Genomic DNA, 22,388 nt, shown 5'->3' with positions numbered 1-22,388 from the left:
TGCATAGGTAATCTTCTTCTTTGGCCTGTCCATGCATAGGTAATCGTCTTCTTTGGCCTGTCCAAGGAGACCCAAACCTGCAGATGGCGGTCATGCATTCCGTCCCCCACCTCCTACACAGGTGGCCAGTGGGGCGCACCCCCCCAGCACAGGAGGCCTGCGGGAGGTGCAAAGCCCCCCCAGTGCAGGCAATCATTGGGGGCGCACCCCCCCACCCTGCCACACGGGCGCTCAGCTGGTGTGCAGCTCCTCTTGTGCGGGCGGGTGGCGGGCGCCCGCTTCCCCCACTGCCGCCATCCTGGCTCCAAGAATTCTCTCCAGACCAACTTGCAGCAGTGTGGTGGCTTCACTGTACCAGTCTTGAGGAGGGCCGGTGCCCAGCATCCATTCTGGGTGAAGGAATCCATTGGTTCCGGCTGTGAAAGCCTCATGGAGCTGCAGCGGCTGTGTGGCGCGGCAAGGGCTCTGCAGAGGGGGTTGGGAGCCATGAAACTCACCCATTTCTCCTTGGGAATCCTTGAATTCCTGTTGTTGAGCCTCGATCTTCACTGAGGGCCAGTCATCAACTGTTTAAGTGTTCAATTATCAATAAGCCGAAGTCTGTGGAAGGCCATAATGGCCCTGCTTTAAGTGGTTCGCTGCTCCCGCAGCTCACCATGCTGTCTCTGCCTCCGCCACCATCTTGGATCCCAAGCTTTAACTTTTGAGTGAGGCACAGAACAAGAGAAGTCTCTGCAGCAGGTTCAGGCTCTGTGCAGTGGCAGACAAGTGCTTGTGGAGTCTGGTAAGCCACTACTGGTCAATGACAGCACACACTATTAGGATTTTGGAACAAAGCCTCTTCCTCTTCAAATAATTCCTCTACTTTTGAGAAGCAGCTTCTTGCTTGCTATTGGGCCTTAACTGAGCCTGAACAGCTTCACAAGGCTGTATATGCATTAAACCAGAATCCAATATATGGAACTGTTTCTCCAACAGATTCATGGGTCCAGGAATCACAGAGCAGAAATAGGTAACATCACTTACTGTTACCCCTTAACTGACCTACTCAAAATTTTTGCTGTCTCTGCAACCTTATGCTCTGTGAGTCTGGAAGCCTTAATATCAAAGGGAACAATACTGCCACCTAGAGACACAAAGAATATTTCCACTGGACTGGATGCTAAAAATACCAGCCCATAAGGGAGCTCTGGTGGCTTAGTGGCAAGAAGCTACAATGCAATCCCAGAGGTATGAAGTTCAAATCCACCAGATGCTCTGCTGGAGGAGGGGCAATCTCCTCCTGTACCAGTCAGATCTGATTTGATGGTACACACACATAAAAAAATAATAAAATAAAAATTTTTTAAAATGGGGAAAAAAATACCACCCAGACAACTTTGTAAGCAAACCAATATAAGACCAATATAAAAACCATATCATAATATAAAAATTAGTAGGAAAAAAAATGCCACTTAGCCATTTGAGTTGCTCATACCTCCACATCAACAGACAAAGAAAGGAGTTACTCTACTGTCTGGTGTAACTGATCCTGATTATCAAAAATAAACTGGATTGATAATACATAATTAAACAACAATATGTCCAGAGTTTTGGGGATTCTTTCGTTTATCTCTGAGTACCACTGTGCTCTGTGATTTAAGTAAACAGAAAACTACGGCAACTCAATTCTGACATGACTACTAAAAGTCCAGAATGAAGATCGGGGTCACCCCAACTCACAAAGAATCATGATAAACAGGTGTTTGCTGAGGGCACAGGAAACACCAAATGGGTGGTGGAAGAAAGTGGTTTTAAATACCACATAGGCACATGTAACCAAGCTTCAGAACAAAGGCCTGTAATTGCTGAGTCTTTTGTTCTTATACGTGTACATGAATTATGTTTGTATTCTTCACTTAAATAATATGTAAATAGAGCTATTATATTCCTGGTTCTAAACAATGAATATCCTATGGAATGCCAAGAAAACAAACAGGTACATCTTGCAGAGTGAAGTCAAATTGTTCCTTGAAAGCAAAGCTGGTAAAGCTTCATCTGGCATACTTAGGAGAGGCTACTCTTAGGAAGATGACATCATGCTTGGAAAGACAGAGGAACAATGAAGGGAAAGCAGCCCCCCAACCAGGCGGACTGACATAATGACTGTAGCAATGGGCTCGAGTGTTACAGAGTTTGAGGTTGGCACAGGAAAAGGACAGGGTTCCGATCAACTGTTTACAGGGTTGCTATAAGTCATGCTCAACTTGACAGCATGCAATAATAAGCACATTAGTTGCAAGTATGATTTTGTAATTATGATTATGGTTTAAGGAGATATATACAGTACCAAATGGGCAAATGGTGAACTGTGATCGTTAAGGGCTAGGGAGTTCTGGTGGCCTAGTGCTAAGGAGCTGCACTGTCAACCCACAGGCATGTTGTCTGAACACACCAGCTGCCCCTCAGGAGAAAGACATAAAATCTTCTCCCATTCCTCTGAAAACCTGCTGGAAGTTCAGCTATGGGTCAGCTCCAATTTGAGGACACATAACATCAACTTGACTGCCTACGGTTCTCTTGGCTGTTATGATGAGGTGGGGTTTTTTGTGTGTTTTTTTATATATTAGTTTATTCGCAAAATTTTAATACATTGTTTATCACACCAGATCCTTCCTTTTCCCTCACCCTCTCACTCATTATAATGAGGTTTGATATAACGTAATCGTTCATTTGAAGGGATTTGCTATGAGCTGGCAAGTTTGCTTCCACATGGGCCTGGGACTTGCTAGCCTCTACAGACTCATGAAAAGCACGAAGGGGGGAAAAAAGAATTAAAGAAGAATCTATGTGATGCTGCACACAGCTGCTAAAAGCAAAGAAAGTTATGAATTAACCATAATTAATCCATATTAACCAGGATGAAGAAGGGGAAAATGATAAAGATTTAAACTCATTTACCTGGAATATTTTATGCAAACGTTTGAATAAAAGTAGCAGTAAAATAGCAACAACAACAAAAGATATGAAACTGAACAAAAGAAACCTGACAAGAAGAGTATCTTTCCTGTACAATCCCATTTATATAAAACTCCAGAACAAGCAAGCTCACAATGCTAAGTACTGATGACGACACAGAGCAACTTGAATACCTTGCTAGTAGGAATGAAAATGGTACAGACGCACACAAATGTGTGTAAATGGTAAAATAAGGACAAACCCTGTAGACCACACTGATACCAATTGTTGGGGTGTGCCATCAAGTCAGAAGCGACCCATAGCTGACAAGGCAGTAAATCAGAGGAGAATATCCACCCTTCCCCAGCAGAGCAGCTGGTAGCCTCAAACTAAGTGCCTTGGGGATTGCAGAGCAGCTTCTTGCCACTAGAACGACTAGAGTCCCCTACATGTCCCACATAGACATAGGCTCTCATTTGGCTTGACCTGTGATGTGCCATGTTAAGAGCCAGAGCCGTATGAGGTGCTGAGGCCTCAAAATGTGTGCCACAACTTGATGCTGCAAGTGCAAAACACATCCCAGGTTTAGATTTCTCAAGAAAAAGGGAATATGAAATATTTCATTAATAACTTTTCATCAAAGCAGACCTGACAATGAAACAGTCAAACACTCAGCTGCTAATTGAAAGACTGGCAGTTCAAACTCACCCAGGGTACACTAGAGAAAAACGTGGCAATCTACTCCTGCAAAGATTACAAAGTAAATTTAAAAAGTTAGACAGGATGTTTCAGGGCAGTGCGTTTCTACTCATGAAGGACTAAGAATTCCTAAGAGGAGGACGGCAATGGGTTACACATAAATGTCATTGAATTGTACAAGAAAAATTTACTGAATCCGTGGATGTTTTACTGTGTATAATCTCAACAACAAAAATAAAAATACAAAGTGGAAATTAACTTCAAATTTTCAAAAATCACCTTTATGTGATCAAATTGACAACCGTAACTCGTAGAGACGTTAACATTACGTTAATGGAGGAACAAGTCATAAAAGTAGGACGAGAATGGTTGCAAAACTCAGAATATGTAAGCAGTGTCACTCCACCGCACGAGAACTTGGACCTGCTGCTTTCTGCTGTCCATATTCTCAGCAACAGCACCAGTCAAAGGCTCAACGGCGAACGCACCACGTGGAGAAGGCCTCCCTCCCAGGGACCTCCTGTTGTAATCATAAAGGATAGCTACTTTCTGTGGAAATGAAACCTAGTAAAATCGCATTTACTCATTTGCTGTCCTTACGTGCCGTTGAGTGCGAACTGTCTGATCACCGACCATCAGCGGGTCACGCCTCAAGGCCAGCTGGATGGTCAGCGCCCACCGTTACTGTTCAGCAAGCCGGGCGGAGGCCAAGAAACTCATGCCTCCAGGTTGGCATTACCACTAAGCCACCAGAGCTTGCACAGCAGGTGGAAAATAATTCTGGAACTTTCTAAATTATGTGTGTGGCTCCAATTGGCAGCTACGCGTGCTCCCATACCCTTAGCCAAACTTGCAGTTTCCTCACCTCGGGGCCGGGGAAGGTGGCCTCCGAGCTGAGACGGACCCAGACGCTGGCCGCAAAAACGCGCCAACCGGGCCTAACCAGCCCCTCAGCGCCGACAGCAGAGAACTAAACCCCCTCATTTCGGGAGCGAGCAGGCCCGCACATTCACGGCGTATTCAGAAGCCTGCGTAAGAGCCGTTGAGATGAGGCGGGTGGCGCGGGTCGCAGCCAGACAAGGATGCTGGCGGGAGGGAATAGAGACCAGGTGCCAAAAAGCATGCGCACTGTGGGAGAGGCGCAGGGAGCATCCGGGAAGGGGCGGGCTATGGCGGGGTGGGGGGCGGGAGGGGTCCTTAACTTCCGCCGCCTGCTGGTGAGAACACCGACTTTTCCCGGCCCTGCGTGTCCTCCCAGAAGGGAGGCGGGTTCTCCAGCTCCGTCTCCAAGCGCCACTTTTGGCCAATGGAAACCGAGCAGTGCCGCAACGCTGGAGAGAGATGGGTTCGCCATTCCTGCAGACCCGAGCGTTGTGTGCACAGCGCTCTCTGCTGGTTTTCTCAGGCGCTGCTGCTGTTGCCTGGTGCGGGAAGGAAGGAAAAGGAGTCCTGTCTTAGGAGTCCTGGTGGTGCACCCAACACGTAGCTGAAAGCTGTCATTTAAACCTACCAGCGCTCTGCTTCCATAAAGTTCTGGAAATTGCACAGTCATTCTTTTCTGCATTATAGGGTCCCTGAGTTCATTACAGCAGCGGGTTTAACTTTGAGATTCAACTGGCCTTAGGAAGCAGGGTGTCTTCACTCCAATTCTAGCTGACCCTCAGACTTGATGTTGTTGTTAGGTGCGGTCAAACCAAGTACTCCTTACAGCGACCAGGTAGCTTCAGGTGTAGGACAATTCATTGCTTCCCTGTGAACAACAGATCTGAACTCCAACTATCCTGTGCCATCCTCATCACCTCTGGCACACTCGAGCCCACTGCTGCAGTTGGGGTGTGAACCCGTCTCGTTGAGAGTGTCTATCTACCTCTTCCTCTGACCCTCCATTTTTTCAAGCACTGATGTCCCTTTCCAAGACAGCATCCCTCAACTGGGTTTCTGATGCTATAAATGCTTAACAGGAGACCGCATATCTTTCTGTTGGGAGCCAGTGAACAGCGCAACTTGTTTCAGACTAGCTACCCACCAGAGTCCACACTTAACCAGGTATGATAAAAATGTAATTTTACAGATTGTAAATGCCACTTAATTTTTTTTTTAATTATAAAAAAAAAGGAGGGTACAGGCTCCTGCCTGTCTTCTCAATTAGCTTATTATGTCTGGAGCCATCAGACTCAACAGCTAGTTTTAACTCTTTGGCTTCAGTCCCCCTGTACCTGTTGCAATGTGAGTATACACTTCAAATCCTTTCTTGCACTAAAAAATATGCATCTTCCAGCCCCCTCAAAAAAGCTATCACCCTAAAAGTTGCTCCAAGTCACAGTGACCCTGTGTTTTGCAGAGTAAGACTGTCTGTCTGACAGCGTTTCCTTGTCTGCAGTCTTCATGGAAGTAGATCACAAGGGCCCTTCTCCTGTGGTATCTGTTGAGCTTTCAACCATGGGTTAACAGAGCGAAACCTATCACAGGTTTCATCTAGACAAAGCAGCAGTTAATGCTACCAGATGGGGGAAAACAATGAGCTGGACACTCTGGCCATGAAGATTTACAAAATTTTTAAAACCACCCCATTCCCAGTTAGATTCAATACTTTGTGCCATTATCACTCTCTACTTTCTGATAAAGCGTACTCTTGTGGTTTAGTGGTAAGAACCTGCACTGCAAACCCAAAGGCATGCAGTTCAAATCCACCAGTTGCTCTATGGGAGAAGGATGGGCAATCTCTTCCCAAGCAATTAAATGCCTCTGAAAACTCACCAGAGTGCCATCTAGATGGTACAACAGTTTCTGATCAAAACATAAACACATCTGACTACTTTAAACTCCGCTAGCTGTTTTATAGGCGAAAGATAGGCCATCTCTTCCCATAAAGGTTTGAACCCCATGAAGGACCACTGTAATTAATGGCAATGGGTTGGCTCTGAGGTTTTTCTATTTGGATTCTGATAAGGAAACTGAAGCCTAGAGATCAAGTTCCTCTCCTGCAGTGGAACTGACTGGTACGACAGACCAACTCCAAGCAGTGAGCTCTCAAACTTTGCACTGTAAGGGGATGCTCCACTACCCTTCTACAGATGAGACTAAAGTTCAAGGAGGTTACACAAGCTAAAGCAGCAATCTAGGGGTCAGCTAGGATCCTTGAACACCCTGTATCTTTTTCTCCATGTTTGGGCCCTATTCATTTTTTTTTCTTGCCTATCATTTAGCCCCCAACTCCATCTCCCACCTTTACAGAACAACACATAAAGGGATGTCAGGAAATCTGGTGATCCTGATTTCTCATCCCAGGACCACATAATTAGAAGGTTTCCCATACTCACATCCAGTGCCCCTCTGAGATACCTAAGGACCTCCTACTTTAGCCCAGAAGGAACCCTCATGATGTAGGGTACAGCATGCTGTGCTACTAACTGAAAAGTTGGGGATTTGAATTGAGCAATTGCTCCCAGAAGAAAGATTTAGTCATTGAAACCCACCAACTCATCACCAGTGGTTTGGGTTTGGTTACTGTAGCCGAAGAAGCCCTGGTGGAGCAGTGCTTAAGCTTTCCTCTGCTATCCAGAAAGTCAGTAGTTCAAACCCACTGACAGTCCTTGGGAAAGAGGTGGCAATCTGCTCCCACAAAGATTCAACCCAACTCTGCTATGGAGTTGGAGCCAGCTCATAGCTGAACCACCAACAGATTTTTACAAGCTGTAAATTGAGCAGGAAGAGATTATCCATCTTTCCCTTAAGGAATTGCTGCTATTGTTAGGTGTCATCATGTCAACTATAACTTCTAGCCACTTTATGAATGAACAGTGGTTCTGAACCTTGCTCTATCCTGTCCCATCCTCATCTCTGATATACTTGCGCCCATTGCTGCAGTCATGGTGTCAACTCATCTTGAGGGTCTTCTCTCCTTTGTTGACTCTCCATCTTTCCAAGCATGATGTCCTTTTCCAAGGGCTTGAACATGCCTAACAACATGCCTAATGTTACGTGAGACAAACTTTCACTATCCTTGCTTCCAAGGAGCACCCTGGATGCATCCTTACCACGATATATTTATTGGTCTTTTGGCAGTCCATGGAACTTTCAGCACTCTTCTCTGACACTTAACTCAAATTTCTGTCATCCTTGTTCATCGCCCAATTTTCAGAAGCAGAGTGGATTTGAAGTGTCAGAGAAGTGCCACCTGTGGGTTAGCAGTGGAATTCCTTACAGACTACTCCACCAGAGCTCTTCCAAAAAGATTACAGACCTGGACTCTGTGGGACCGGACTAGTCCATCTTTCAGGGTTATTAGAAGCAGGAACCCTCTCACAGCAATGGTGTTTTAAAATTCTAACCCAGGAGTCCCAGGATGTGGACAATGAATAAGCACTCAACTACTAGCAGACACGTTGGCAGTTTGAACTTGCCCAGCAGTATGTGAAAATTTACTTCTGAAATATTGGCAATAAAAAATGGAGCACAGCTTTACACTTAAACACGTGAATCCAAATCGACTCCACAGTTGTTTTTTTTTTCTTTTTAAAAAGCTCTATCCACAAAGCCCTCCCCACCTTCTTTGGAGAACTTGTACCCAGGAAACAAAGAATCTAAAAAACAAAGTACAAACTTTATTTTGTTTCTTATAAAGGCACAGTAGCCTCTTCTTTTTTCCCCACATTCTTAACAAAATAGAATCGCTTCTCCTTGAACACAAAGACCTCAAAATTGTAAAAAACAAAAATAAAAGAGAGGGAAGTTAAAAAACCAACAACAAACAAAAAGCTAGAGACAAAGACATTTTTGGGATTGAAGATGGGAAAGAAACCTGGGAGAGGAGGGGGCTGGGAGGCCATGGAGAAGGGCTGACCCTAGTGCTGAGGGGGGCGGGGATGGGGGAGGAGGGCAGCAGCAAACCCCCAAACCAAGAAACAATGTCGGACCCCCAGAAAGCCCGAACCCAGCCAGACCCCCAACCCATGTAAGTGCTTAAAGGAAAATGGAAAAACCCAAAAAGAAGTGGAAAGGGGTTAAAGACCGCCAGTCACAGGGCTGGTTCTGGGGAGAGAAGAGTGAGCCTGGGGTTTTATTTCATTTTCCTGTTCTTAAAAAAATGTTTAAGTGGGGGGATAAAAATATTTTTTTGAGTTTTGTTTTTTGTTGTTTTTGTTTTTGTTTTTGTTTTGGCAGAGAGAGGTCAGTGTGCACAGCTGCATTCCTGGCCTCGGGGTGGAGGCTCAGCCCTAGCATCCCCATGCTCACCCGTGGCCCAAGCCAGCCCAGCCTGTGCCGTGGGCTGTTTGGCTCCATTCAAAGGTGGACTTACAGTATTGAAAAGGAAGGTCATAAAAGAGACCTAAATGATGTGATCATTTTGTAAAAATTTGTCACTCATTCGCCCCACGTCTCTCCCACCCCTGACCCTGGAAGGGAGAGGAGAGGGCGGGGGGTGGGGGGTGGTCAGGGAAGCTCCCCGTCTCCCACCAGCTCCTCCCGGCTCTGGTCCATTGTGTCAGAGGACTCGGAGTCGGAGGTAGTGTCCGAGGTGTGGACCTCAGGGCCACCGCGGGCCTGCTTCACAATGACCACCCGCCGCTCGTCTTCCTGCTGGTCCTGTGTGCCCTCGATGTGCTGGATCGCCTGGGGGACACACTTCCATGAACCCCACATCCATCCCACCCCACTGTACTTCCAGGTCAGAGTCCCAGGAAACAAACTTGAGAAAACCCTCTGTGTTGCTTGAAGTGGTGAGTGGCCTTCCCACATTCCTATATACATGCCTGTTAACTTATTAGTCTTGTTACTAAGTTTGTTACTCAATTTACTGAGTCTGTGTGCAACTGAAATTCCAAAAGTTGAACGTTTGGGTTTTAGGTTTTTTCCTTTTTCCCATTTGGCTTCTTTGGTTTATTAATGAACTAATTTATTTGATGTTCTTAGGTCCTCAGAGAGGCTAGGCCAAAGCTGGCCACAGCACCAGGACTAGAGAACAATTAATCTTATCACCGCTCCTCCCATCTGAGGTTACTAGTCTTATAGAGATAGTGGAACCCCTGAGAATATGACCTGGAGTCCCCCTTCAAGCCTGCAGCTCCCCTGGGTCAACGCTCAGTGAAACAAAAGACCAACCACTAGGTTCCAGAAACATGAAAGGGAAAGAAAATTTTGGATTAACCTGAGAGCTAGATATTTAAACTCTGTAGCCTAGGCTCTGAGAGCAAAGGGGTCTCCTCAGCCAGGTCCTAGAGGCTAGATGAATCCTTGAAACCACTGCCCTCAAATAATCTTTAAACCCTAAACCAACAGTCCTAAAGTCTTCTTAAAAACCAAAGGATTAGTTTAATTAGTAAACCAATGTCAGGACACTCCTCAGAAGGAAGGATGGTGAGGGGTTATTTCATATACTGTGAGCATGTGATCTGGAGGAGCCAGGCCCTGGAAGACACCAGGCCTGAGAAAGTAGAGGGTCAGTAAAAAAGAGGAAGGCCAAGTGGCTGTGAATTAGAGGACAGCCAGAGGACTGGGCAGTGTTTTGTCCTGTTGGACACTGTGAGTCAGGGCTGACTCAAGGGTACCAACAACAGTGAAAAATGTTTTGTCTCTAGGCACTGAGTTTTTATAGAAGTATCTGTGTGGAATCAAAGTGACAACAGTGACTTTAATGATTAGACCAGGATGTTGTGGGGACAGTGAATTGATGTTAACAGAAGAACAATTCAGAATGGGAGAGGGAAGGTACCTGTAAAACCTCCCAGAACTTTACATGCTAACCACACCCTCATTGCCAAATCATGGCTGACCCTCCAGAAACATGAACTGTGTATACCCTCAACAACAATAAGAAAATTTTAAAAAGAAAAAAGATAAAAATATCTACTATTCTAAAAAAAAAAAGAAAAAAAATCACTGCCAGCATGTCTAAACCAACTCACAGCCCCTCTCTGAGTTTTGGAGACTATAAATCACACAGAAGATGGCACTTCTTTCCCATGTGGCTGGTAGACTTGAACCAGAGGCTCAGGCTATGGGCTCTCTGACTCTCTATGCACTCTGTCTCCAGAGCCCAAGGCTTATTGTCTGATAGCAACTAGTGGAACTTCTAAGATTGTCCCCTACTTATAATTCAAGCCTGAAACTAAAAGAAGGAACAGAAGGACAAATGGAAAAGGGAACCTCCCGGGGATGATAATTAATGGCCTAAAAAATGTGTATGAATGGGTGAATGGAAAAACCAATTTGTTCTATAAACTATACATCAAATCATAAAAAAAAAAAAAGTTAAATAAAAAGCAGGGAGGAGGAGACAGTGTTCCCTCAGCAAACTCCATGTAGGATGAAGAACCAGGTTTACTAGGCCACCTCATCCTTCAGACATGCTGGACACCACCCAAGTTCACTCCATAAAGCGACCACCCACCCAGTGGGCCTTGGGGATGGGCATCCACCCAGGTTCCCAGTGCACAAGCCCCACCCCAGAAGCCAAGTGAGCCACTTATCCCTGAGCCCAAGTACCTGCACGATAGTGTCCAGGTTTTGCCGGGACGTGGAGACAGAGTTGATGACTGAGGAGGGGCCCATGGTGACGACGTTGATGTGGTGGGAGGGTGGGGGAGGTGGCGCTGGCACAATCACTGTGGGGTGGTGGGTGGGGGCTGGAGGGGGCAGAAGCTGCAACACAGAAAGAGGCCTTCAATCCCTATCCACAGGGTCCCTCCTGAGCCCCTGCACCCCCGCCTGTCTACTGCAGGACACAACCCTGACCACTCTGACTTTCAATAATGAAGGAAAAGGAATATATATATGGGCCGTTCACTTTGGAGCTCCAGGCAGGTGTCTGACATGGACCCAGTGCTGCTCCAGACTTCAAACCCTGCTCCAAATCACTTAGCACGGGAACTCCGTGGGGCTGTGACTTAAATATGTCTCTACTTCCTTGTCTATGTGACAGGAATAACTTCAGGCCTCAGAGGGCGGCTGCCAGCTGTCAATATGACCTCTTTCTCTCTCTCATAGTCAAGTCAGGACATACTCATGGCTGACTTTCCAAATGGGGTCCAAAGCTATAAAATCACAAAGGAGGAGATCATCCATCTTTCCTCCAGAACTGCTGGTGGATTCACACCACCAAAGAGCCGTGGCGATTGCATTAGCAGCACAACTCCCTACAAGACTATATGTAAAACAGCTAGAATCCAGAAAGGCTAAAAAAAGGTCTAGAATGTTACAATTTAAGCTTTGTGTTGGCCCAGCTGAATATTCAGAGGCGCAATACTGAATATGAGAGCTCCTGAAGTCAGTGGGGCCCTGACGCAGCCAGCGAGGCCCTTCACAGGTGCCTCGAGCTGTACTGATTTCGCTGCATGCGTGCACTTCCTGCTCATCTGCTTGTACCTGGGCACATAGGCGCTGCTTTCCCGCTCACCTGGGTACGCAAGTGCTGCTGTTCTCGCTCTAGTTTCTCCTGGTGCAGCATCCGCACCTGCTCCTGCTGCTGTTGTAGCTGCACCTGCTGCGCTATCACCTTGAGCTTCTCGGGGTACATGTGGGCCTCCAGAGAGCGAACCTGTGGCAGAGCAGCTGGCTCAGAGCATGGACCACAATGAGGGGCACCCCAAAGCCAAGGTCCCAAACAGGCTGCCCCAAAAGCAGACAATTCACCCTTCCAAAGATTCCCTCATAGCACAAACCACCTGCAGAATAAGCCAGGCCACTAGGTCCTTCTCCACTCTGGCCTCATTACACCATGTGCCTCCCTCCCACTCCTAGGCTCTGTCATGTTGTTCCCTCTGCCTGAAACGTCCTTACCCTCCTCCCAAGTCATCTCCATGGGATGCCCCACTCCACTCCCTCTAGAACCAGACCTAAGATCCTCAGGACATCACGCGGGAAATGTTGGGTGACATTGTGTGATGGTTATATCTTCACTTCTGAACACTACCACTGAGACTAGACCCCTAAAGGTTGGAGGCCCATCTGGTGCACCATCAATGAATGCTACACTTCGAGGCAAAGGAGCCCAGTACAAAGGAGCCCTGGTGGCCTGAAGCATTATGTATAGGCAATTAAGTGAAAGGTTGGTGGCTTAAATGCACCAGTTGTTCTCCATGGAAGAAAGATGGAAAGTATCCTCCCATAAAGATTTACAACTGAAGACCCCCAATAGAGGGTCACCGTATGTCAGAATAAATTTGACTGCTCGGGTATAAAATCTTGCTTTGGAGGGACCTCAGACTAATTTTGATTCATAGTTAGTTCAGAGTGGAACTGTCCCACAGGGTTTTCTTGCTGTCATCTACAGAAGCAGAAGCTCCAAAGGTCAGTAGTTCAAACCCACTGGGAGAAAGATGAAGCCCCCATAAAGATTACAACTTGGAAACACTAAGGGGCAATTCTATTCTATCACACTGTCCTATGGGTCACTATGATTCAGTCAAACTCTGTAGGAATGAGTTTGATTTCTGCTCCCTTACAGAATCGCTAAGTGAGCCACCAACCTTTCAGTTAGCAGCTGAACACTAAATGCAGTGCGCCACCAGGGCTCCATCTGTCTCCTGTACTTTGAGCACGTTATCTGGAAGAGCCAGTCTCTGGAGAAAGATACCGTGCTTGGTAAAGAAACCCAAACCAAAAACTCTGCTGTCAAGTTGGTTCCAACCCCCAGGGACCCTCCCTCTGTTTCCCAGGCAATAAATCTTAATGAGGGGAGACCACCCATCCTCTGCCGCCAAGCAGCTCCTGCCTGCCCTTATCAGGCCCGGGGTTACAACACAGGCCACTTGGCTAAATCTTGAGTGAAGAAGAGGAAAGTTCAGTCAGATGGACTGACACAGCACTGGAACAACGGGCAGCAAGGGCTGTGAGGATGGCGTGGGACCTGGCAATATTCTGCTGTGATGGCATTGCTAAGGTGGAGCCAAGTCGAGGTCCTTAACAACCACCTGTCAGCACTGTCCTGGGGCAAAGCCGGTGGAAGACATCTGGTCTGGCTGCACGAGCGCCCCGCGGCCAGCAGGAGGCGCTGCCTCACCTGCTCCTCCAGCATCATGCGCACAGAGCGCTCCTTGTCCAGTTGCTGCCGAAGCTCGATCATCTCCCGCCTCAGGTCCTCCGCCTTCTCATCCTCCCAGATGTCTGGAGAGCCAATGCCCTCGTCCTTGTCCTCTGCCCGCCGCCGCTTGGGAGACGAGCCGCTCAGCTCCTACAGACCCCAAGGAACGGATATGAACTGACCCTCCCACCACCAGGGAGGGCTTTGTTGCAGCCATCAGAGCTGTGAAAACATAGCCTGAAAGAGCCACATTCTGCAAACCCGAAAAAGGCAGCCACTTGTTTTTTCCCATCATCTCTTGGTTACCCCTTGGCCTGAGTCATATCTTTTTCATATGCAGATAACAGGACCTCACAAAATGCACACATGCATATAATGTGCAAAGTGCTCTATATACCATGCTGGTTGCCTAGAAACCAGAGTTATTTGCATAATGTAAACCACATGCCAAGGTTCCAACTCCACAACATGTGCCAGCATAGAACTGCACACCAGAGTGTGAAGAGCTGATTTTCCACAAGTGGATTGCCAGGCTTTTCCTCCAAAGCACCTGGTGGTGGGGGGAGGGGAGGCTGCAAAATCTACCGGGTTAGCAGGCAGGCAATCAAGTGCATCATCCAAGCTCTCCCTTTGGTGGAAGAGTTTCTCTCAAAAACTCTTCTGCTTGCTGATTCAACAGAGACTGGTGGAACTCTGGAGACTCAGGCCCTTCATTGCCCTTTGAGCATGGAATTCATGGCAACTTTCAGCCAAACAGCAGACACATCTTAAAGATCGACCCGGGGCGTACTCAGTCCCTAGAACAAACAGGACCTCAAGCACAGCATCTGCCCAGGGACAGAGCTAAGAAGGTAGGGAGGGAGAGGAAAGAAGGATGAACAAAACCCAGAACCATTGGGGAGAAGTGGGGAAAGTGTTGTCACACAGTGATTGTAATCAGTGTCCTAAAACCATGTATGCATGAATTGTCTGCTAGACTAGCAATCTCCTCTGTAAACTGCAACTTAAATCATAATAAAAAGGGGTTGTTTGGGGTGTTTTTCCCCTTTTCTTTTTTTTTAATGAATGTTTACAGAGACTTTGAATTTCCATTCATTCATTGTTGCATTTTTCTCCCTGCCCATCCCTCCTCTTAACAGAACTGTCAGATGGAAAACAAATGTGCTACTATAAACTTTCACCCAAATAATAAAAATTATTTCCACCAAAAACCTTAAGACATAACCTGCAGGGGGTAAATCATGAGGTCACAGAGTTTGATGGGCTGGAGAGAAGGAATTAGGAATTAGGAAAGACACAGTGGGGACCTGAAAAGACAGGGTAATAGTGGGCATAGATCAATGGTGATTAATTTTATAACACAATGTAAGAGGGAGCTCTGGTGGCCTAGTGACAAGAAGCTACACTGCAATTCCAGAGCTACGCAGTTCGAATCCACCAGATGCTCTGCTGGAGAAGGAGGGACAATCTCCTCCTGTACCAGTCAGATCCAATTTGACGATATACACACACAAAATAATAAATTTTTTTTTTAATTTAAGAAAAAAAACACCCAACAATGCACAATGTATGGGAATGATCATATTAAACACAATGTAAATGAAAGAATGTGTGAAACAATGTATAAATATGAAATACAATGTATATGAGTTTTGTATATGAACCAGTATAAAATGACTTTAAAAAATTATGTGACAACTCAGAAACAGGGTCTGTGTAGATGTAATTAGTTAAAACGAGGTCACACTGGAGTCAAGTGAGCCCCAACCTCACGTCAGGCTGTCATTAAAGAAGGACAAAACAGAGAAGAAATCACAGGGAATACAGACACACGGAGAAAGAGGCAGAGGCTAGAATAACATGCAAACATGCCAAGGAAGGCTAGCACAAGAAGCTAGTAGATGCAAAGAATTCTTTCCAAGAGCTTTGATTCCAGACTTCAAGTCTCTCAAACTGAGCGAGTTTCTGTTAGACCGAGTCCCTCATCCACCCACCACCATGCCCAGTTGGGAGTGTTCTTGGCAACCACAGGAGACTCAGACACCCCAGTCCCTGCCACAGCACCCCCACCATATTTGGGGCACAGGTAAAGCAAGACATAGACAAGAAAGAAGTACCAGAAGCAGCTGAGTCAGTGGTAAAAAACGGAGCTTGAACCCTGGGCATAGCCAGGCAGGTGGCCTCCCAGGGGCAGTACCTGGATGAAGCGCTTGAGCTGCGTGTTCTGCTGTAGAAGCCTAGTCTTCTCCTGCTCCAGCGAGAAGATGTACTCAGCCGTCTGCTGGAGGATGGCTGCCTATGGGCATGAGGGGCTAGCAGTGAGTGGCTACGTTGCAGCCCCTGGGAAACCCTGCTGGCCCTCCCACCCTAGCTCACCTTGCTGAGCTTCTCTCCGTCCGTGTGAGGAATGAGGGTTTTGAGGGACTGAAAGCCAGCATTGATGCTCTGCATCCGGCGGCGCTCGTTACTGTTGGCAATCTCCCGCCGGATCCGCCGTTCCTGGTCTCGCTGGGTCTCAGGGGTCAGTGGAATGTTGGCCAGGCTATAGGACAAAGGTACATTGAGGCTGGGCATCCTCTGGGCCCCTCTGTTCAGGGATGTCTTTTAATTCATCCCCAGAAAGTCAAGTGTCACCTGCAGAGGAGGCCTGGTCGCCTGATGCCTATGCCCTTGGACCTCTGCCTTCACCACTTGGAACTAGGAGACCCAGGTGAAGAGAAATGGGTTTCTAACCTGGCCCATCCCTACTGTTTTCACAGAAAAAAGTGGTCCTACAGAATAGGATATCAAAGAACCCAGTAGTTTATAAACCACACAGGCCTGGATGTCACTATATGCCATCAAGTCAGAACCAACTCAGAGCGGACCCTCTAGCGGGTTTTCAGAGGCTGTAAACCGTACAGGATACAGCTTATCTCTCTCCAGCAGAGCATCTGGTGGAGTCAAGACACATGCCTTTGGATTGACAGCACAACTGTTTACCACTGGGCCGCCAGAGCTCCCAGGAAACAGTCAAGAAACCTTCACAGCTAACAAGCTTTAGTTCTAAAGCAGGTAGGTACCAGGTAGCAAGTGCTAGGACGCAGCTACCATTACTGAACATTTTAATAAAAGAATTTATAGGAGAATCGTGAATCAGAAGGAGTGGGGGAAATGTGGAATGAATATATATATAATGAATATACACACACTAGTGAGAAAGAATAACCCAGAAAAGCTGTGCATGCGGAGCTGCACAACTGGAGACCGTAGAAAATGTCACTGATTCAGGAGCTGCTCAGGAAAAGACTTAGCATACTGGTTTCAAAACACAGAGCTCGAGAAATTTACTCCGGAAATACAGAGTGGGGACGCCCCAGCTGCTGGTGAAGACACATAAAAAGGTCCAACCACCTGTACATTTTAAAAAATAAAACTTTATTCAATAAAAAAAAAGTCACTGAATTGTGCCTGGAGAAGCTGTTTGTTGTGCTCTGTTGTGTATACTCACCAACAAAAAATGACATACAGAAAAGTTATTGGAGACATCTCATGTGCACCTGGAGCATTCACTACATGCACATCTGGACCTTTGAGCACACCCCCATACACACCTGGGCCTCTGAGCATCCTCCACATGCACACCTGGGCCTCTGAGTACACCCCCATACGCACCTGGGCCTCTGAGTACACCCCCATACACACCTGGACCTCTGAGCATTCTCCACATGCACACCTGGACCTCTGAGTACTTTCTACCACACCTGGACCTCTGAGCACAATCCCATACACAACTGGACCTCTGAGTACACCCCCATACACACCTGGGCCTCTGAGCATTCTCTCCACATGCACACCTGGACTTGTGTGCACTCCACTCACATACACATATACATATACATCCAGAGCTCTGAGTGCCCCCCCATATACACCTGAATCTCTTGAGTTCCCCCACAAACATACCTGAACCCTTAAGCACACCCCACATACACACATGGAACTCCAAGTGCCCTCTACATACACACCTACACCTCAGAGTGTCCCTCATAGATACACGTCAAGTTCTAAGTGTCCCACACATACACACCTAGACCTCTGAGCAACCCCACATGCATACTTTGCTTTCTGAGCATCCCTACATGCACATTGAACTTCTGAGTGCCCCCACTTACAATTCTGGACTTTGAAGAAGGAGTGCCCTCTAAACACCCCCACATATGCACCTGAACCTCTGAGTGCCCCCCACATAGGCATCTGGACTTCTGAGTGACCCGCACATATACACACACACACACACCTGGAACTCTGTGTTCCCCCCATAAACACACCTGGGCCTCTGAGCACTCCCCACATACACACCTGGCAATCTTAGTGAGCCTCACATAAACACCTGGATCTCTGAGCACCCCTACATATGCACATGGACCTTTGAACACCCCCACATACAAATCTGCATCTCTAAGTGACTGCCACATATACACTTAGACCTCTGAATGTCCCCCACAAACACACCTGGACCTCTAAGTGACCTCCAAATACACACCTAGACCTCTGCACTCTTAAAGCCTCCCCTCACACATCTGAACCCGAGTGACTCCAAATACACACTTGGGTCTCAGAGCACACTTTATATAACACCTCTGAAAGACCCCCACATACACACTTGAACCTGTCTGATTACTTTAACCTGCACCTGAACCAGCCCCTCAGACACTTTGACCCTCCTCCCTTCCCATCACTGTGTCCCAGTCTGCAGCAGGCCTGAAAAGCAGCACTCATCCCACCCTATAGCTATCAGCTCCGGCATGGTTCTCCTCACTTACACCAAAAGAGGAGACCCACGCCATGCCCCAAACTGAGACCTCCAGTGCACTTAGCAGTGCAAGGCTATAGGAGCTGTGGTCAGCAGGTGAAAGAGGCAGTGGCCGGGGAGGACTGAGGCCACTATCCAGTCAAGCAGGACCACTGCTCCCCTGCCTGGAGGAGGCATCCCCTACCTGATCCTCTGCTCCTCACTCCCTCCGGGGCCTGATAGTTTCCAGATGTTGGCTCCCAGTTGAAGTCACAGGCCCCACCTGAAGCCACAACCTCAGCCTCTTCCTGAAGGGCCTTCCTCCTGGGGTGACCTGCTGCAAACCTGGGCAATGGAGTGAGCCCACGTCCTTAGATCTGGGGGAAACAGCAGCAAAGAAAGACTCTAGGCAACCCTGGTTCCCTAGAAGAGTCCAGGAGGTAACAAGTCCAATTCCTTGGCCATGCCCAGCCCCTGTTCCCAGCCTCAGGTAGAGAAGCAACTGTATTGAGCCCAAGAGAGTAACACATCTGCAACAGCTTGGCACAGTGCAGGCCTCCACTGTCTCAGGGGACCTCAGGCTCACCCTGCTTCTCCCTGGGCCACAGCTCTTCTGCCAATAAACCTGAGGGTGGCTAGTGGACTGCTCCCTGCCCCCACTTAATGCTGCAGGTGGGGCTCAGTGACCTCCTTCACCCAAGACAGCCTCGCCCCATCCAGGAACCCCCTGCCCCTGGGTCCAGCAAGGCATCTGGAGCATGTTGGAAGGAGGGCCAGCAGCCTCACCTTCAAGAGAAGGGAGAGCCAGCAAGCATCTAGGACTCCCCCATTCTGTCCCGGTGTATCTCACTTCTCTTACTTTCTCTGTACTCAAGGGTGGCAAAAGTTGGGGAAAAGATGAAAGCGCTATGAAGTCAACTCAGTGAAGTGACTCAGAGATCCTACAAACAATGGCTCTGAACCTCTCCCCATCCTGAGCCAACCTCACTATCTCCGACACATCTGACCCCATCGCCAGTCACTGTGTCAATCCATCTCACCCAGAGTCTTCCTCTCCTCTCCCTCATCTTTCCAAGCACAATGTCCTTCTCCAAGGACTGGTCCTTCCTGGCAACATTCCAAAACCATGTGAGACAGAGCTTCTAAATCCTTGCCTCCAAGTAGCAACCTGGTTTCACCCTCTCCAGGATAGACCTATTAGTTCTGTTGGCGGTACATGGTATGTTAAACCCTCTTCTCCAGCACCACAACTCAAAGGCATCAATTCTTCTTCTGTCATCCTGGTCATTGTTGTGAAGACCATCCAGGCCTGGATCAGGGGCACCTTAGTCTCTAGATTGACATTGCTGCTCTTTAGTGCCCTGGAGAGGTCCCTGACAGCAGATTTTCCCCACTGCCACTCATCTTTTGATTTCCTGATGCCAAGGGTGTTGATTGTGGATCTGAGCAAGCTGTTCAATCTTTTCTCCATCTATCATGATGGCCTAGTCACTACTGTTAAGCTGCTTCCAACTCACAGTGAACTTTCAGCAGGCTTCTGAAGCTGTAGATCCTCATGGAGGCAACTGCTCATCTTTCTCCCAAGTAATTGCTGGTGGAGTCACATCACAGGAGACATATAGCCTTTGGGTCAGCAGCAACAAGCTATGTGCTATGCAACCAGAGCTCTTATCTAGTCTCCAAGTTCCTCTGAAGCCTGTTCAGCATCAGAACCACATCTGCCAGCCTTCACCACAAGAAGGGTAGTGTCTGCACCTCAAGTGCACAGGCTTGAAACTGGACTGGACGCCCATGCAGAAGGTGAACATTCCACTGGTGACGTACCGCTGCTCCCCAAGCCACCCTCAGGGCCAAACTGATGGTCCAGGAGGCAACTCAGACCAACAATGAGGACAGATAGTCACTCCTCAGAGTTCCTAAAGCCAGACTCCTCATGCAGGCAGGTGGCTTCATCTTTCTCCCAGCAGAGTGGCTGGAGAGTTCAAATTGTCCATCTCTCAGTGAGCGGCTGGGAATTTTACCACTGTGCCACCAGGTCACCTTAGCCAGTTCATGGGAGATTGAGATGAACTTGGAGGCCTGGAGTGAATGGACTTGCCTGGGGTAGACCCACCTGCTCAGCACAGCCCCCAATGCGTCCCAGCCCAAGTCACCCTCACGCCTGACCCAAACCAGAGCCCAAAGTGCCTTGTCACTACAAGCCAGTTCCTCCACCCCAGAAACCTCAGGGAAGGTACCCAGGATGCCCATTAAGTGGACCATAAAAGGAGATTTAGGATCCCAGGTCTGGAAGCCTCAGATCCAAAGCTCCCTGAAGGAAATTTTCCTGTCCAGGCATAAGGCAGGGGTCTCTGTGGGCTCCTCCTCAACATCGGCAGCCCCTAGCCTCTCCAAGGTTCCATTCTGTTGATTCTCTTGAGACTATCAGCCATCTCCTGGCTCCCCTGAGAAACTGACTGTTGTTAACAACTATAGATCCTAAAGCCAAGAAAACATGCTGCAGCCTAAAATTAATTTCTCATGAGGACTTAGGGGTCACTTCTTGGATCCTTAATTATAGCTCACCCCAGGAATGCTGAAAGACCAGCTGAGTTTAATAGACGACTCTGACTGAGGGAAAGTCAACTAAGCTCTGACTGGTGGATGCAGATTAAACAGGAACTCTGACTGGCCTTATGAATTGATGGACTATCAACTGACATGTTTCAAAGAACAAATGCAGCCCTGGACGTGCTCACTAGCCACACCAAGAAATCTGAAAGACAGTTACCTGGTCAACTGACTGGAAGATATATTTTTTTCACAATCTGGAAAAAGGTGGTGCAACAGAATTTGGAAATTATAAAAAAGTATAATTAATAGTACATGCAAACAAAATCTTGTTAAAGATTATTAAAAAACAGCTAGAACAGTACATCAAAAGGGAGCTGCCAGAAAATCAAGGTGGACTGAGAAAAGACTACGGCATGAGGGATATCAATGATGATGTCAAAGAGATCTTAGCTGAAAGCAGAGAACACCAGAAAGATACTTACTTGTGTTGTACTGATTATGCAAAAGCATTTGACTAATGTGGAGCACAACAAATTACGGCTAACATTTGGGAGAATGACAATTTCAGAACACTTTACTGTGCTCACATGAAACCTATACTTCTAAGTGTAAGAAGTAGTTATCCAATCAGAATAATAGAACACATCAAGATGTGCATCAAGATTATATCCTTCCTCCATATCTGGTTCTATCTGTAAGCTGAACAAATCATTCAAGAAGCTTACATAAAGAAGAATGTGGCATCAGGATTGGAGTTGCATCATCAACAATCTGCTTTATGCAGATCACACAACCTTGCTTGCAGAAAGTGAAGAGAACTTGAAGCACTTGCTACAGATGATCAGAGACTACCGTCTTTTTTTTTTTAATTTTGATGAACATTTACAGAGATTTTGGATTTCCATTCATTCATTGTTGCACTTTTCTCCCTGCTCAGCCCTTCCCCCTGCCCCTCCACCCCAGTTCGCTCCTCTTTGAAAAGTAAAAGAAAAATTCTTTCTTTGATATACAATCCCCCCGCACACCTCCCACAGCCCCAAGTACACTCCACATGCAACCTTAATTTTGGACTCTTGTGATAACCATAATACCCTATCATACATCGCTTTTAAATTATTCTCTTCCTCATCTGTTTTAGTGCAGTATAAACAATTTATCCAGCTTTTCTCAGTCTTACCCCAACCCTGATATCAGTCCCATTTGTCCTTTTGCGACTGAGATATTTCACTCAGCATATGTCCTCCAGGGTCACCCATTTTAAGATTGCATGAGTTCCTTGTTTTTCAATGCAGTGTAATATTCCATTGTGTGAATATACCACAGCTTCTCTATCCATTTGTTTGTTGATGGGCACCTGGGTTGTTCCGAACTCCTTGCTACTGTGAACAAAGCCATCTATCTGCTTGG

General features: G+C 47.2%; 1 protein-coding gene across 1 annotated transcript in view; it reads right to left on the bottom strand.

Moving 5' to 3' along the window:
- Positions 1 to 9,069: 9,069 nt before the first annotated feature.
- Positions 9,070 to 22,388, bottom strand: part of TFAP4 (transcription factor AP-4 (activating enhancer binding protein 4)) — a 32,036-nt gene continuing 18,717 nt past the window's right edge. The window contains exons 2-7 of the mRNA XM_006897429.1: positions 16,034 to 16,199; positions 15,855 to 15,953; positions 13,637 to 13,807; positions 12,032 to 12,172; positions 11,122 to 11,277; positions 9,070 to 9,249 (exon numbers count right to left, since the gene is read on the bottom strand). Coding sequence (XP_006897491.1) covers positions 9,070 to 9,249; positions 11,122 to 11,277; positions 12,032 to 12,172; positions 13,637 to 13,807; positions 15,855 to 15,953; positions 16,034 to 16,199 — 913 coding nt within the window. The remainder of the gene's footprint in view (positions 9,250 to 11,121; positions 11,278 to 12,031; positions 12,173 to 13,636; positions 13,808 to 15,854; positions 15,954 to 16,033; positions 16,200 to 22,388) is intronic.

This window comes from Elephantulus edwardii, unplaced genomic scaffold (assembly GCF_000299155.1).
Source record: "Elephantulus edwardii isolate Elephantulus edwardi_28Jun2011 unplaced genomic scaffold, EleEdw1.0 scaffold00209, whole genome shotgun sequence".
NCBI classification, from domain to species: Eukaryota; Metazoa; Chordata; class Mammalia; order Macroscelidea; family Macroscelididae; genus Elephantulus; species Elephantulus edwardii.
Note: the sequence above shows the minus strand (reverse complement) of the source record. Positions and strands in the feature narration are given on the sequence as shown.